Source organism: Calliphora vicina, chromosome 3 (genome assembly GCF_958450345.1).
Source record: "Calliphora vicina chromosome 3, idCalVici1.1, whole genome shotgun sequence".
Lineage (NCBI taxonomy): Eukaryota > Metazoa > Arthropoda > Insecta > Diptera > Calliphoridae > Calliphora > Calliphora vicina.
The window spans coordinates 17,564,505-17,577,500 of record NC_088782.1 but is presented as its reverse complement, the minus strand read 5'-3'; the positions used below and the strand labels follow the sequence as shown (position 1 = coordinate 17,577,500).

Below are 12,996 nucleotides of genomic sequence, written 5' to 3'. Positions count from 1 at the left end.
TTTGACCTGACCGTTGCCAAGGAGTATTCGAGTTTAAGTTATTAAAATGGATCCAACAAATGCTGCAGGGGCGGCGTTATGGGGGCTCAAAGTAGGGTACCTTCGACATGTAAAATTTTTAAACACGAGTCATTTTTTTGTTTCCCATCCTATTTCAAAGATTTTTATATTTTTGGAAAGCGCTTGGCTAGCAATGTAGCTGTAGGAAGGGAACTTTAATTGTTTTAGGGTTAAAATAAATAATATTACTAGGAGAACTTAAAGAGAATATAAGAAACATCAAAAAGGTATAACATTTTGTTATCAACATGTTGCCAAGTTCTAAAATAGGTCTAAACAATTAAAAATTATTTTTATGTGATTAGCCTTAGTGAACGTAAAATTTCTATAAGCTTTACAACAATTTTCTTAGATTTTAATTATAAAAAATGTTTCAGCAACATGTTGCTAACATCTTCAAAGAATCATCTGAATGAATTTTGTGAATAATTAATGTAAATACAATTTTCATATTCTTAGCAACATGTTGCTTAGATTTGAATTACAAAAAATGTTTCAGCAACATGTTGCTAACATCTTTAAAGAATCTTTTGAATGAATTTTGATAATAATTAATGTAAATACAATTTTTATATGCTTAGCAACATGTTGCAAGCATTTTAATTATAAAAAATGTTTCAGCAACATGTTTCTAATATCTTCAAAGAATCATCTGAATGAATTTTGATACTATTAATGCAAGCAGAATCTTTATATGCTTAGCAACATGTTGCTAAGATTTTCGTTATAAAAAATGTTTCAGCAACGTGTTGCTAACATTTTCAAAAAATGGTATAAGTGAATTTTGATACTACTTAATGTAAGCTGAATCTTTATATGCTTAGCAACATGTTGCTAAGATTTTCGTTATAAAAAATGTTTCAGCAACGTGTTGCTAACATTTTCAAAGAAACATCTGAATGAATTTTGATAATAATTGATGTAAATACTATTTTCATATGCTTAGGAACATGTTGCTAAGACTTTAATTATAAAAAATGTTTCAGAAACATGTTGCTAACATCTTCAAAGAATCATGTGAATAACTTTTTATAATAATTGCGAAGATTTTAATTATCAAAAATGTTTCAGCAACATGTTGGTAACATCTTCAAAGAATCATCTGAATAACTTTTTATAATAATTAAGGTAATTACAAGTTTTATATTCTTAGCAACATGTTAAATTTTTAAAATTTTAATTATAAAAAAATGTTTCAGGAACATGTTGCTAACATCTGAATGAATTTTGAAAATAATTAATGTAATTACAATTTTTATATGCTTAGGAACATGTTGCTAATATTATAATTATTAAATGTTTCAGCAACATGTTGCTAAAGTCTTAAAAATATGATGAGTGAATGTTGACAATTTTATTGAACAAATTTTAATGTACATTAAGAAAAAACGAGCCATTTTTTTGTTTCCCATCCTATTTCAAAGATTTTTGGAAAGCGCTCGGCACATGCTTGCATGTGCTATTTATTTCTACTAATTTTTGAGTTATAGGCATATTAAAATTTAAATTTTAAAATTTGGTCATACCTTGGCCCGCTATTTTAAAAATATAGGGTGTAATTTTGCACCGAATGGACTCGATTTTTTTTTGTTAGTTAGACAACTAAATTACCAATAATATACAAAAGATTTGAGGCCAATATCTCTTATGGATTCAAAACTAAACGATTTTCAATTTAAATATTAAAAAAAATAGTAGATTTTTTCTGTTTTTTGGGCGAAAAGGTGACTTAACTGTTTTTTTATTAAAAAAAAAACTTTCTTTAAGAACATATAACAATTTTATGTATTTCTATAAGATATCTTAACGGAGAACATTTTGGTATAAAAAACATGTCCCAGTTTCCAAATATGTCGCCCCTACGTCCTTCAGAATTTGACCTATTTTTTTATCAAAATTTCTACTTTGGGCCACATGTTCTAAAATCGGAAAGCAGCTTTGGTAACCTTGGTGTGTTCCCTATTTATCGCCAAAGTATTTTCCCAGCCACGAAGGAAATGTGGACCCTATAGACAAAATTGTAAAAAATACCATTTTTGGGATTTTCGTTCCAATTTTTAGGAATTTCGGGATTGCCTTGTTATTTAGAATGACAAACTTAAAAAACGTTGAAAATTTCATTGAGTTTCGTTAATAAATAAAGATTTTATTACATATTTCATATTTATTGAGTTTCTAAAACTAAAATTTATATCAAAATTTTAATAGGATTGCAAATATTAGGAACAATTTGATCCACATTTTTTCCGAGCTACATATATTTTTTTGTTTAGATAAGTTAATTTTTGGTGTTACAAAAAAAATTTCAAGTCAATATCTCAATTAGATTCAAAAACCAGCCAGACGGACGGACATTGTTTAATCGACTCAGAAATTGATTCTAAGTCGATCGGTCGATATTGCACTTTTTCATACTAAAAATTTTTTTATAAATTTTCTTAATATTTTATTCATAACAAGTCATTGGTTCTGAGTCAGTCACATTAAGAAAATTTATAAATTTTTTTTAGTATGAAAAAGTGCAATATTTCTGAAGGACTCTGTATTTGGTGGGAGCAAAAGGGTCTTATCTGGCATGAGCTGCTGAAATTTGACCAGACCATCACAGGGAACCTATATCAAACGCAAATGATTCGTTTGATATGAAACCGTAATATAAAGTATTTAGAATGAAGTGGTTGCCCCGTCCGACTACTATTTGTTTCGATCGCTTCATTTTGGAACAGATTATCCGAAACGCTATGAAAACTGTAAGAGATCCCTAATGATTTAATAGAACAGTTTATACATTTTATAACTCTGCATTATGCCTTTAAGAATGTCTAAAAAAATATATATTTTTCTTTTAGTTTTAACAATTTTGAGCACGCCTTATTGACTGACTGAAAATTTTCGTTTGATTACATCCGGAAATGCTGTTCAACACGTGAATGGAAATTTTAAACAATTTTTTTCTACTTTTTTAATTTAATTACTTAAAAAATTTCGTGTTTTTTTTAGCTAAAATGTTATGTAAAAAATATAAAATTTCTAGCTACTTACCATACTACACCAAATGCTCCATAGCCAATGGGACGATCTGGTTGAACATCTTGTGGTACTGCTGGTGGCTGATAATATGGGGCGGCAGCCGCTAGTATAGCACCTTGTGGTGCACCGCCTGCAGCTCCACCTTGTACGAGTGACATCGAAACGCTCATTGAAATTTAACGACAACAATAAATAAATATTATTTGTTTGTTTGTGTTTTGCAATTTTATTGTTTGGTTTTGGTTTTGTTGCAATTGTTGGTGATGATATCGTTGTTGTCGTCGTTAATGCAACACCACCACCGATTTGTTATCAATATGGCCAAATCAAATTTAAACAACAGCAAATAAATTAAATGCCCACCACTTGCTCTGCTAGTTAGCAGTCACACAGTCACACAGACTTATGTGTAAACTTACAACACATTTAGTTGCAATACAAGTGTCTTCAAATGTTGCATGTATTTAATATGCTGACACTTGCCTCAAATAAACAAATATTTTATTTAAATTTTAGAGGAGAGGGTGATGATAGAATATTTATTTTTTATTAAACTATAAGGAATTCAACTCGTCCAAAAACAAAATATTGAGTTGTATCCTAAACAAATTAGTTTGGAAATAATTTGCAATTATTTAGTAGCAAGTGTATTTATTTGTACATTTTATTTAGAAATATTTATATATTTGGGTGGGTGTGCTAGTAATGATGATATAATTTATATTTTCTTTATATTTATTATTTATTTTTATTTTCTTTTTAAGCCAATTGATAATTTATTAATGCTGGTTTAGAAGTAAAAGCTGGAAAAAGTAGAAAATAGAAAAAAATTATTGAATAATAAAAACTTTTATAAATACATACATTTTTACAAATTATATTTAATATTATTAATGATTTCTTAATTTATTTGCTACCTAAATAATCTGGGTCTATATAACGATGCTAATTTTCCGTCTGTCTGTTAAAAACTTTCTGAAGACGCCGAATTATAGACTGTGCTATTGAAATTCCACAAAACTGCTCCAAAACAAGTAAGAAAGTATGGTCGGTCAAGCCCGACCATATAATACCCTACACTAAGTAAAAGAGCAAAAACATTTTTCTTTTAAAATTTCAATAATTTATATTCGTGAGTGATTTTCGGAAGTGGGCCTTATATGGGGGCTATGACCAATTATGGACCGATCACCATGAAATTAGGTCGTGTGATTTATGTCTATAGGAAAGTTTACTATGTTGAATTTTGTGAGTATACCAAAATTTTTAAGCGATTTATTCACGTTAAAGTGATTTTCGGAAGCGGGTCTATATGGGAGCTATGACTAATTATGGACCGATCGTAACAAAATTTGGTGACATGAATTTTGTATATATAAAACTTATTTGGAGAGCAATTTGTGGAGATACATTTATAAATTAAACATTAATGACCGATAAATTCCAATTTCGGAAGGACATTTGTATGGGGGCTAAGTGAAATAATGGACCGATTTCAGCCAGTTTCAATAGGCTTGGCCCTTGCGCCGAAAAAATAATATGTACCAAATTTGAACAAAATATCTTAAAAATTGCGACCTGTAATCTGCGCACAAGGTTTACATGGACAGCCAGCCGACCAGACGGACGGACGGACATCGCTTAATCGACTCAGAAAGTGATTCTAAGTCGATCGGTATACTTTAAGGTGGGTGTTAGACTAATATTTTTGGGCGTTACAAACATCTGCACAAACGCATAATACCCTCCCCACAATGGTGGTGTAGGGTATAAAAAATGTTCCTAAATAACTAAAACTATCTGGTAAACAAGTTACTTTTATATCAACCATATTTCAAATACACAAATTTACAGCAAATAATACAATAATTACAAAAAATTAAATAAAACCACTAAAAATTTACACAAATTTCATACTTATATTTAAAATATATTATTCAACCCACTATTAACAACGTTAATACCCTTAATATTTGCAATCAGATACAATAAAAACTCAATATTCTATGGATGAAAAACAGCTTAATCCGGCAAATTACAAATAACTTTAACATCACTGTAAATGCTTTACATTACATGGCGAAAAAGAAAAGGGCCAATGTAAATCCCAAAAAAAAAACAAAAAACATATAGAAAATAGAGAAAGAAAGAGACAAAACACAAATCTTCTCAGAAATTTGCCGCATTTATAACACAAAAGGGGTAGTAAATTACAACAACAATATTATAAAAACAAAACACTAACAACAAATACACTACTTTATATACACAGACAGTAATACACCAAAAAAAAATAACCAATTAACTATTTAATATTATAAATATTAAACCCATAAAACTCACCTATATTTTTGTATTATTTTTCTGCAAATTTTGTTATATTTATATTATTAATTAATTAAATTGAATTTAAACACTTGATTAAGCCAAAAAGAAATAAATAAAATAGAAATTAAAAAACAAAAACACCAAGGTAAACAAACTTGATTTTTTCTTTCTCTCTTGCTTTACGTTTTGCTATCAATTAATTGATTTGTAGGTTTAATTAGCTATTTTTTTATTATTATTATTATTTATGTACTCAATTTTGTTGTATTTGTTTACTTTTTATCAACAATTATTTTTTTATTTTTTAAATTTTTGTGTAATAATGTATTAATAGTAAAAGCAGAAAACAAAAAAAATGCCGGTTGGGGAAGCACTCGCACACTCACTCACTACAAAGATGGACAAAGACTCTGCAATGTTGTTTAGCAGCTGAGTGTTTGTTGTATTGTTGTTTTTCAACAAAATATACTCTTTGTTTTTAATTGAGTGCTATGGTATTGTTGTTGTTATTTGGGAGTAAAAGAGACAAACACACGCACACAATGGGAGAATTTGAGTTAAATAAAACGATAAAAAATAAGTAGACGCTTAGTAAAATACTAATTTTTGTCTCTCGTTTTCTAAGTTACAAATTTTTTTCTTTAAATTTTTTTTATTATTATTATTAGTTACAACACTTTTTATCAATTTTATTTTAAATTATATTTACACAGACTTTTTGTTGTTGTCTATATATTCTTGTTTTATTTTACTTTTTTGTTTGTTCTGCTTTATTAGCTTTTTTTGTTGTTAATACTGTAAAAAAAGTTATAACAGTAAATATATATTACTTTTATTTAAAAAAGCAGAGTAATAATAAATAAGTACATATTGGCAAATTTTCTAAGTTTTGTGAATTTATTATTACAATATTCTCCCACAAAACTAAAGCACACAGACGCAAAAAAAACCATTAAAGTTTGTTTAAAAAAAATATTGAGCTGCTTGTTTGAGAAAAAAATACTTTTTTTTTACAAATTTCATACACTTAGAGGACACACACACAAAATACACATAGAAGAAGATTTACACTGATTTTATTTATTTATTAATAAACGACTAATATTTTTAATTTTTATTATTTGCTAAACAAAGACACTAACTTTTACACTTTTTATATACTTTTTTTAAATATTTGTGGATTTTTTAACGCGTACTACGGATTTTATTTAATATGACGACGACTGACTTGTTATTTATTGTTTAATTAAACTTTAGTAAATTTACTAAATTCTTCTTTTTTATTTATTTTTTTTTTTGCTTATTTCGTAGACATTGGATTCTTTATGATTTTATTTCTTGCTTGCTCTCTTTTGTTTTATTCTTTATTTTTTGTTTGATATTGAACTTCTTTTGTGTAATAGTGCTAGTTAAAATAAATTGAAAAAAGATTTTCTTTTTTATATCAAATCAGCCATACGTTCGTCAATCACGTACGAAACTCAAACGCAAACTAAATTGAGTGAAAATTGCTAACAGAAAAAACAGCATGTTTCTACTAGCTCTTTAATGCAGTTAATGTGCACAGTTGTAAAAATTTGTACCTGCTTAGTTAATACCCACAGTCGTACTAAAGTGTATGTGGTAAAATATTCAACTGTTTATAATTTCAAAAAGCACTAACTAAAGTTGGGATGAAAACATGTCCTATATAGAATCCTTGATTAAATTTCACCGATAAATTATTTTTTATGGTTGTTAGGTTGAGTATCCCATCTCGGCATGTTGTGATCTCTTGAGGATGTGTTCCCCGATAAATTATTTTTATGGTTGTTAGATTGAGTATAGGGGTAATTAGGTAGGTAGGTAAAGTGATATGGCCCATCTCGGCATGTTGTGATCTCTTGAGGATGTGTTCTTAAACATTGTCGGCTTGGTTAAGAACCTAGTTTCCTCAATATAACTTCTTAGTGATTTCCAATCAGAATATCTAAGAAATTCAAGGTTTTGTATGAATGGTATCCACATAAAAGTTTTCGTCTGTGATTCGACTAATCTTCCACACAGGCTCCGCAAGTCGTATAGCAAGGTGCATTTAATAAGGTGCCCTCGGGAGCACAGCTGATTACAGAACTAGCACGCGATAATGTCAAACTACATATATAAAAAATATTCGCCGGAACGCCATTATGTCAAACTCCATATATGTATAAAAAATAAGTGAATTCGCCTGTATTTATTTCAATTCGCCACTGCTGTCACCTTGTTAAATACGCCTTGTCGTATTGTAAGATAAACCCACAAGAGCTAAATGAGCCTTCAACTCAGTGTTTCCAGTTAATACATTAATGCTTGTAATTTCAAAAAATATATCGATCAGTGTGGAATAAAAATATTTGGTAACTTTTACCGGTAGATATTGATTTGAAATTAATGTCAAGTTGAAATTAATATCAAGTCAATGTAAGTCTTCTGAGTGTTGGCCTATTGAGGTTCAGGTCATTCTGCCGACTACAGAGTTATTATTATGGCAATATATATTCTTTGATTTCTGTCACATCTTTCAGTAGTAATAAGATACTTATTATCTGTTGGTGTCTGGTTGCATAGCCATTTATCTCTTCTTCCGTTATATGACTTCGATTAATTTAAAAATTGATTATGAATTAAGCCTTTAAACTTTAAAGATTAAATACCTGTAAATACGTGTTTCTTTATCTTACCATGAATTTAAAAATAAAACGCAATTATTTTAAATATTTATTTTACTAATTTTTATTTCATTGTATTGTATGGTGTTATACTTTACAAAATAATCGTTTCTTTTACATGGAATTTAATTTTTAAAATCCATTTATTAACATAAACTAAATAAACAAATTTTTTGATTCAATTTTGTGGGACACATTTTTAAAAATAATAAAAATTAAATACATTTGAATATTAAGGGGGAATATATAGAGACTGTTTTGTATTTACTACAGCTTAAAGAAATACACCTACGATATCCAATCGGCTTTTGTTTAACGATATATTGAAGGCAATTTTAATTATTGTTGTTGTGTAGAATTGCCATTCCAAGTGGCATTCTCATCATCGGAATCTTTACGATTGTCGGATAGACGATGTATATTTGATCCACCAACATAACGACGAGTAGCGCCACCTTGACTTGAGCCTGGTGATGAATCGCCTTGATTTGGATTGCTGGTGCCAGTTGTGTTGCCAGTGCCGCCACCACTTAAAAATCGATCTAAATTCCGACGTTTGGACCTGGGGGCAAAGTGAGAGAGAGAGGGGTAGAAAATGTTATTGATAAAAATGTAAAGGTAGGTATTTATAAATTTGTAATTTCTACAATACTCTTTTGCGAGGCTATAATTTGAACTAAAAACCGGGTTTTCGCCAATATCTTCATTTGTATGTACATATAAACCACTCAAAATAAGTCTTATAAAAGGATTTTTGTTTACATCACAAATAGTAATAAATTTTGTGTTATTTCATGCTTTGATGAGAGACAAACAATCTCAATTGTGGTTGATCTTAATAACTGTTAGCATTTCTATTTTTTAAATATAAAATAACATACATACATATTTTTATTAAATAAAGTTGGGTTGAAAAAGTCACAAAAATTTAAATTGTGGAATTAAAATTAATTTGTGTTTATTTTTTGGAAAAAAATTTATTATTTTTTGAAATTTTTTTTTGGAAAATTGCAATTTTTTAATGTTGGCGAAAAATTTGAATTTTTGTAAAAAAAAATATTTAATTTTTTCGTAAATTTTTTTTATGCAAAATTTAAAAAAATATTTTTTTGAAAAATTTACTTTTTTTATAAAATTGCATATTATTTGAAAAAATTCGAGTTTTTGTAAAAAAAAATTCGAATTTTTTCGTAAATTTTTTTTTTGGAAAATTTAAAAACATTTTTATTTTTTACAAAATTGAGATTTTCTTATAAAATTGAGATTTTTTTATAAAATTGAGATTTTTTTATAAAATTGAGATTTTTTTATAAAATTGCAGATTTTCTTATAAAAAGTTATGAATTTTTGTAAAATTTTTGATTTTTTGTGAAATTGGAAATTTTACATTAAACTAACATTAAATGAATATTTGCCATTTATTTTTCAAGTTCGCAAAAGACCACCAACCAGACCTTTACGAAATAAAAAACAAGTAAGAGTGCTATATTCGGCTATGCCGAATCTTATATACCCTTCACCTTTGTTGTGGATGCATTATTATTTTTTATAATTAGTATATATGTATGTACATTGCCCACTTTCAGCGTACAGCATCCTAAATTTATCAAGAACACAAAAAACAACAACAACGCCAAACGAAACAAAACACCAAAAGAAAAAACAAAATACGCAAGGCAATGAAACCAACACACATCCAAACATACGTTTAATTGTATAAACAACAACAACAACAACGACAAAAGAAACAAAATACGCAAAGCATGCACATTCAAACATACGATTTGTTGTTTTTTTGTCAAAAAAACCAACACACAACCAAACTAAACTTTAGTTGTATAAAAAACAACAACAACGCCAAAAGAAACAAAACACAAAAAAAAACAAAATACACAAAGCTTGCACATCCAAGCATACGTTTTGTTGTTTTTTTGTCAAAGCATGCAATACATTGTGTTTTTTGATGAAATTTTCAGAGGTTGTCTCGGATTTTTGCTCATATCTCCGTTATTTATGGACGGATTTTGCTGATTTTAAATAGCAAAATTCTCGAAAGTATGTCTGACAGAATTGTTGATGATTTGGATCCCGAAGATATCTGGGGCCTTCAGAAAATTGATTTCAACAGACAGACAGACAGACGGACAGACAAACAGACAGACAGACAGACGGACATGGCTTAATCGACTCCGCTATCTATAAGGATCCAGAATATATATACTTTATAGGGTCGGAAATGAAAAATGTAGAAATTACAAACGGAATGACAAACTTATATATACCCTTCTCACGAAGCTGAAGGGTATAATAAATAACTCATCTTATTATTATGTATTTGGTTTTTTTTTTTTGTTTCTGTTTCTATGATAAATCGCAAAAGTTCTCTTAAGTTTTCTTTGTGAAATAACACAAAAATTTCGTTTTAAATGGTTAATGCTGTCAATTTACCTTTGAAATGAAAGTGGACCTGTTATTAACCGAAATTAAGATTTTGATGAAAATCCACTATTAATTTTTTACTTACACATCATTTTGTTCTTCACCAGCTCTTTTTTGTGCTCCCGTTTGTGCATTCCCCTCACCACCACTGGCACTATCGTTACGCTTTCCGGTCAACCAATTCTTGGCCGAGTTGAATATTGAAAATATTGGATTAAGTATGGCCATTATCATGACAGACATCATATTTAACAAACCACCATTACGTGATATAATGGCTGTGGGACCAGTGGCTTCTTTGCCAATTATTAAAATGACTGCACTGGGGAATAGTTCGAGTTCAATGAGAGTTTTGGCATTATGCTCGTTTGTCAATTCACGTTTGGGATAAGTCGTGGCCAAAGTGAATTCCTTAATGCCGGTACCGGGTAAAAATTCCCGAGTCACATAATCACGTATATCGGCCAATGTAGTGGAGCACTTGAAATTGTGAGTGTTGCTGGCACCACTGGCCAAACGGAATTGTAAACGTGACTCGTCAGATGCTGTTGCCGATGATGTGTTGATAGTTTTAGTTGTGTTTGGATTTTGTGCCGCTTGATTTGATGTCATTGCTTGATTTTCGACGGCATATTTGTGTGCTCTTTCTGCCTTGTCGGCGGCAATTTGTGCCCTTATACGATCACGGGCTGCCTGTTCCTCTAGACGTTCACGTTTTATATTTTCTTTCAATTCCTTAAGCTCTTCATCCTTTTGCCAGGCACATAAGTTTTGCATGTCTTTGCCTTCCTTGCGACGACGCAGTTCACGTTCTTTTTCCATACGTTTCTCTTCTTCTATGCGTTCACGTCTTTTCTGTTCCAAAAATTTTCGTGTTTCAGCCAATTTAGCTTCTTCGTCCTGAGCAGCTTGTGATTTAGCTTCTTCGTCTTGAGCAGTTTGTGATTTCTCTTCTTCCACTTGGTCAGCTTTTTCTTCTTGCACTGGCTCTTTGGTCTGTTTAAAGCATACACCATTTTCACAAACAATTTCTTCAGAGGTTTCAGTACTTGACTCTTTACTTTCAGGCATTTTCACTTCTTCTTTTTTAGCTTCTGCTCCAGTACTGCCAGAAGCTTTTGACTCCTCTCGTATAAAATCATTTATAGCAGAGGCGGCCGGTGTTTTTCCAGCCAACTGCAATACTTTAGCAATTTTACCTTCCAACTCCTCTATACTGGCCAGTACACCCGTGGCTATATCCAAAGGTTTACCGGCTTCACCAATGAAGAATATCGATGGCACCGGCACAATCTGAAAGATGCTGGCAAATTGCATGTACGATTCACTATCGCTTTCAATTTTGATGGCAACAAAATCATCGGATTCCAATTTCTCTCGTATGCGCTTGTCATTGATAATGTTGCCCAGTTTAATGGTGGCCTCATCTTTGCCTGCAAAAGTTATGAAATTAAATAATTATTTTTTTTCTTGTTATTAACATAAATGACGTGTTCCGTGCGCATTTACCCACACATATAGACATATTTCGTTGTACTTTACTACTCACCTTCAACATAAACAACAAATATTGCATTTTTGGTTTTAGATAGGGCCACGGCCTCTGCAATATTACCCTTGTGCCAGTTCATAGTTACACACTTTTATTTATTTTATCTTAATGTTTATGGTAAACAATTATTTTTATTTATTTTTGTTTGTACAACTAACAATTTTTTAAGTTTTCTCAAAAAGTTTTCTTTCTTCTTCAATTAATGACAGCTGTTTATCAACTGATTGGAAAATGTTTTTGTAATTGGTAACTCGAATTTAGAACACAAAGAGAGAGAATTAGAAAACTGAACCACAGTTGCAACTTTATGCACTAAATACACTGTGACAAATAGAAATAGTTGTAATACGTTTTTTAAGTTTAAACAACTTTTGCCTTCCCGCACACATATATCGGAAACTCTCCTGTCAAAGACCTAACTCAGATGTGAAAAACATAAGTGGTGAGAATGTATTACATATTAAAAAACTATGTGAAAACAAAAACAACACTCGTGTGTATAGCTTTTTCATAGAACAAGTCAAAATTAAAGCTCCTATTTATAAACTATTTTTAAATTTATAAAAGTTTAACACCCAACAAAACTTCCTACAAAATTTGTTTTATAAACACTTATTTCTATAATTTGTTTATTTTGCACCAAAAAGGTGTTATTCGTATTTCAAACATAAACTTCGAAATAAATTTGTATTCAACTGCCAGGGGAAATCATATTTGGTACACAGCTGAACTTAGCTTTTATTTATTTTATATATTCTAAAAATTGTTATCCTTTGAAATTTTAAAGATCATTTAAAAAGTAGTAAAACTGAGTATGCAGTTTTATATATTGTGAAGAGACTAGTTTCAAAAATCTATTTTATCGCTCGAAATTGTTAAATTTCTTCCCATTTTTAA

General features: G+C 29.7%; 2 protein-coding genes across 4 annotated transcripts in view; both read right to left on the bottom strand.

Moving 5' to 3' along the window:
* The window catches only part of nmo (serine/threonine-protein kinase nemo), a 275,730-nt gene extending 272,237 nt beyond the window's left edge, over nucleotides 1–3,493 (bottom strand). For all 3 annotated transcript variants that reach the window (XR_010576195.1, XR_010576194.1, XM_065502867.1), the window contains exon 1: nucleotides 3,103–3,493. Coding sequence is in view for 1 of the 3 variants with exons in the window: in XM_065502867.1 (XP_065358939.1) it covers nucleotides 3,103–3,260 (158 nt within the window). In the remaining 2 variants the exon portion in view is untranslated. The remainder of the gene's footprint in view (nucleotides 1–3,102) is intronic.
* A 4,651-nt stretch (nucleotides 3,494–8,144) lies between these two features.
* LOC135954304 (UBX domain-containing protein 4) lies at nucleotides 8,145–12,295 on the bottom strand. Its single transcript, XM_065504420.1, has 3 exons — nucleotides 12,097–12,295; nucleotides 10,633–11,980; nucleotides 8,145–8,670 (listed from the first exon to the last, which is right to left on the bottom strand). The coding sequence occupies exons 1-3, from the start codon at nucleotides 12,176–12,178 to the stop codon at nucleotides 8,448–8,450; spliced, it is 1,653 nt and encodes a 550-aa protein (XP_065360492.1). The 5' UTR covers nucleotides 12,179–12,295; the 3' UTR covers nucleotides 8,145–8,447.
* Between the last annotated feature and the right edge of the window lie 701 nt (nucleotides 12,296–12,996).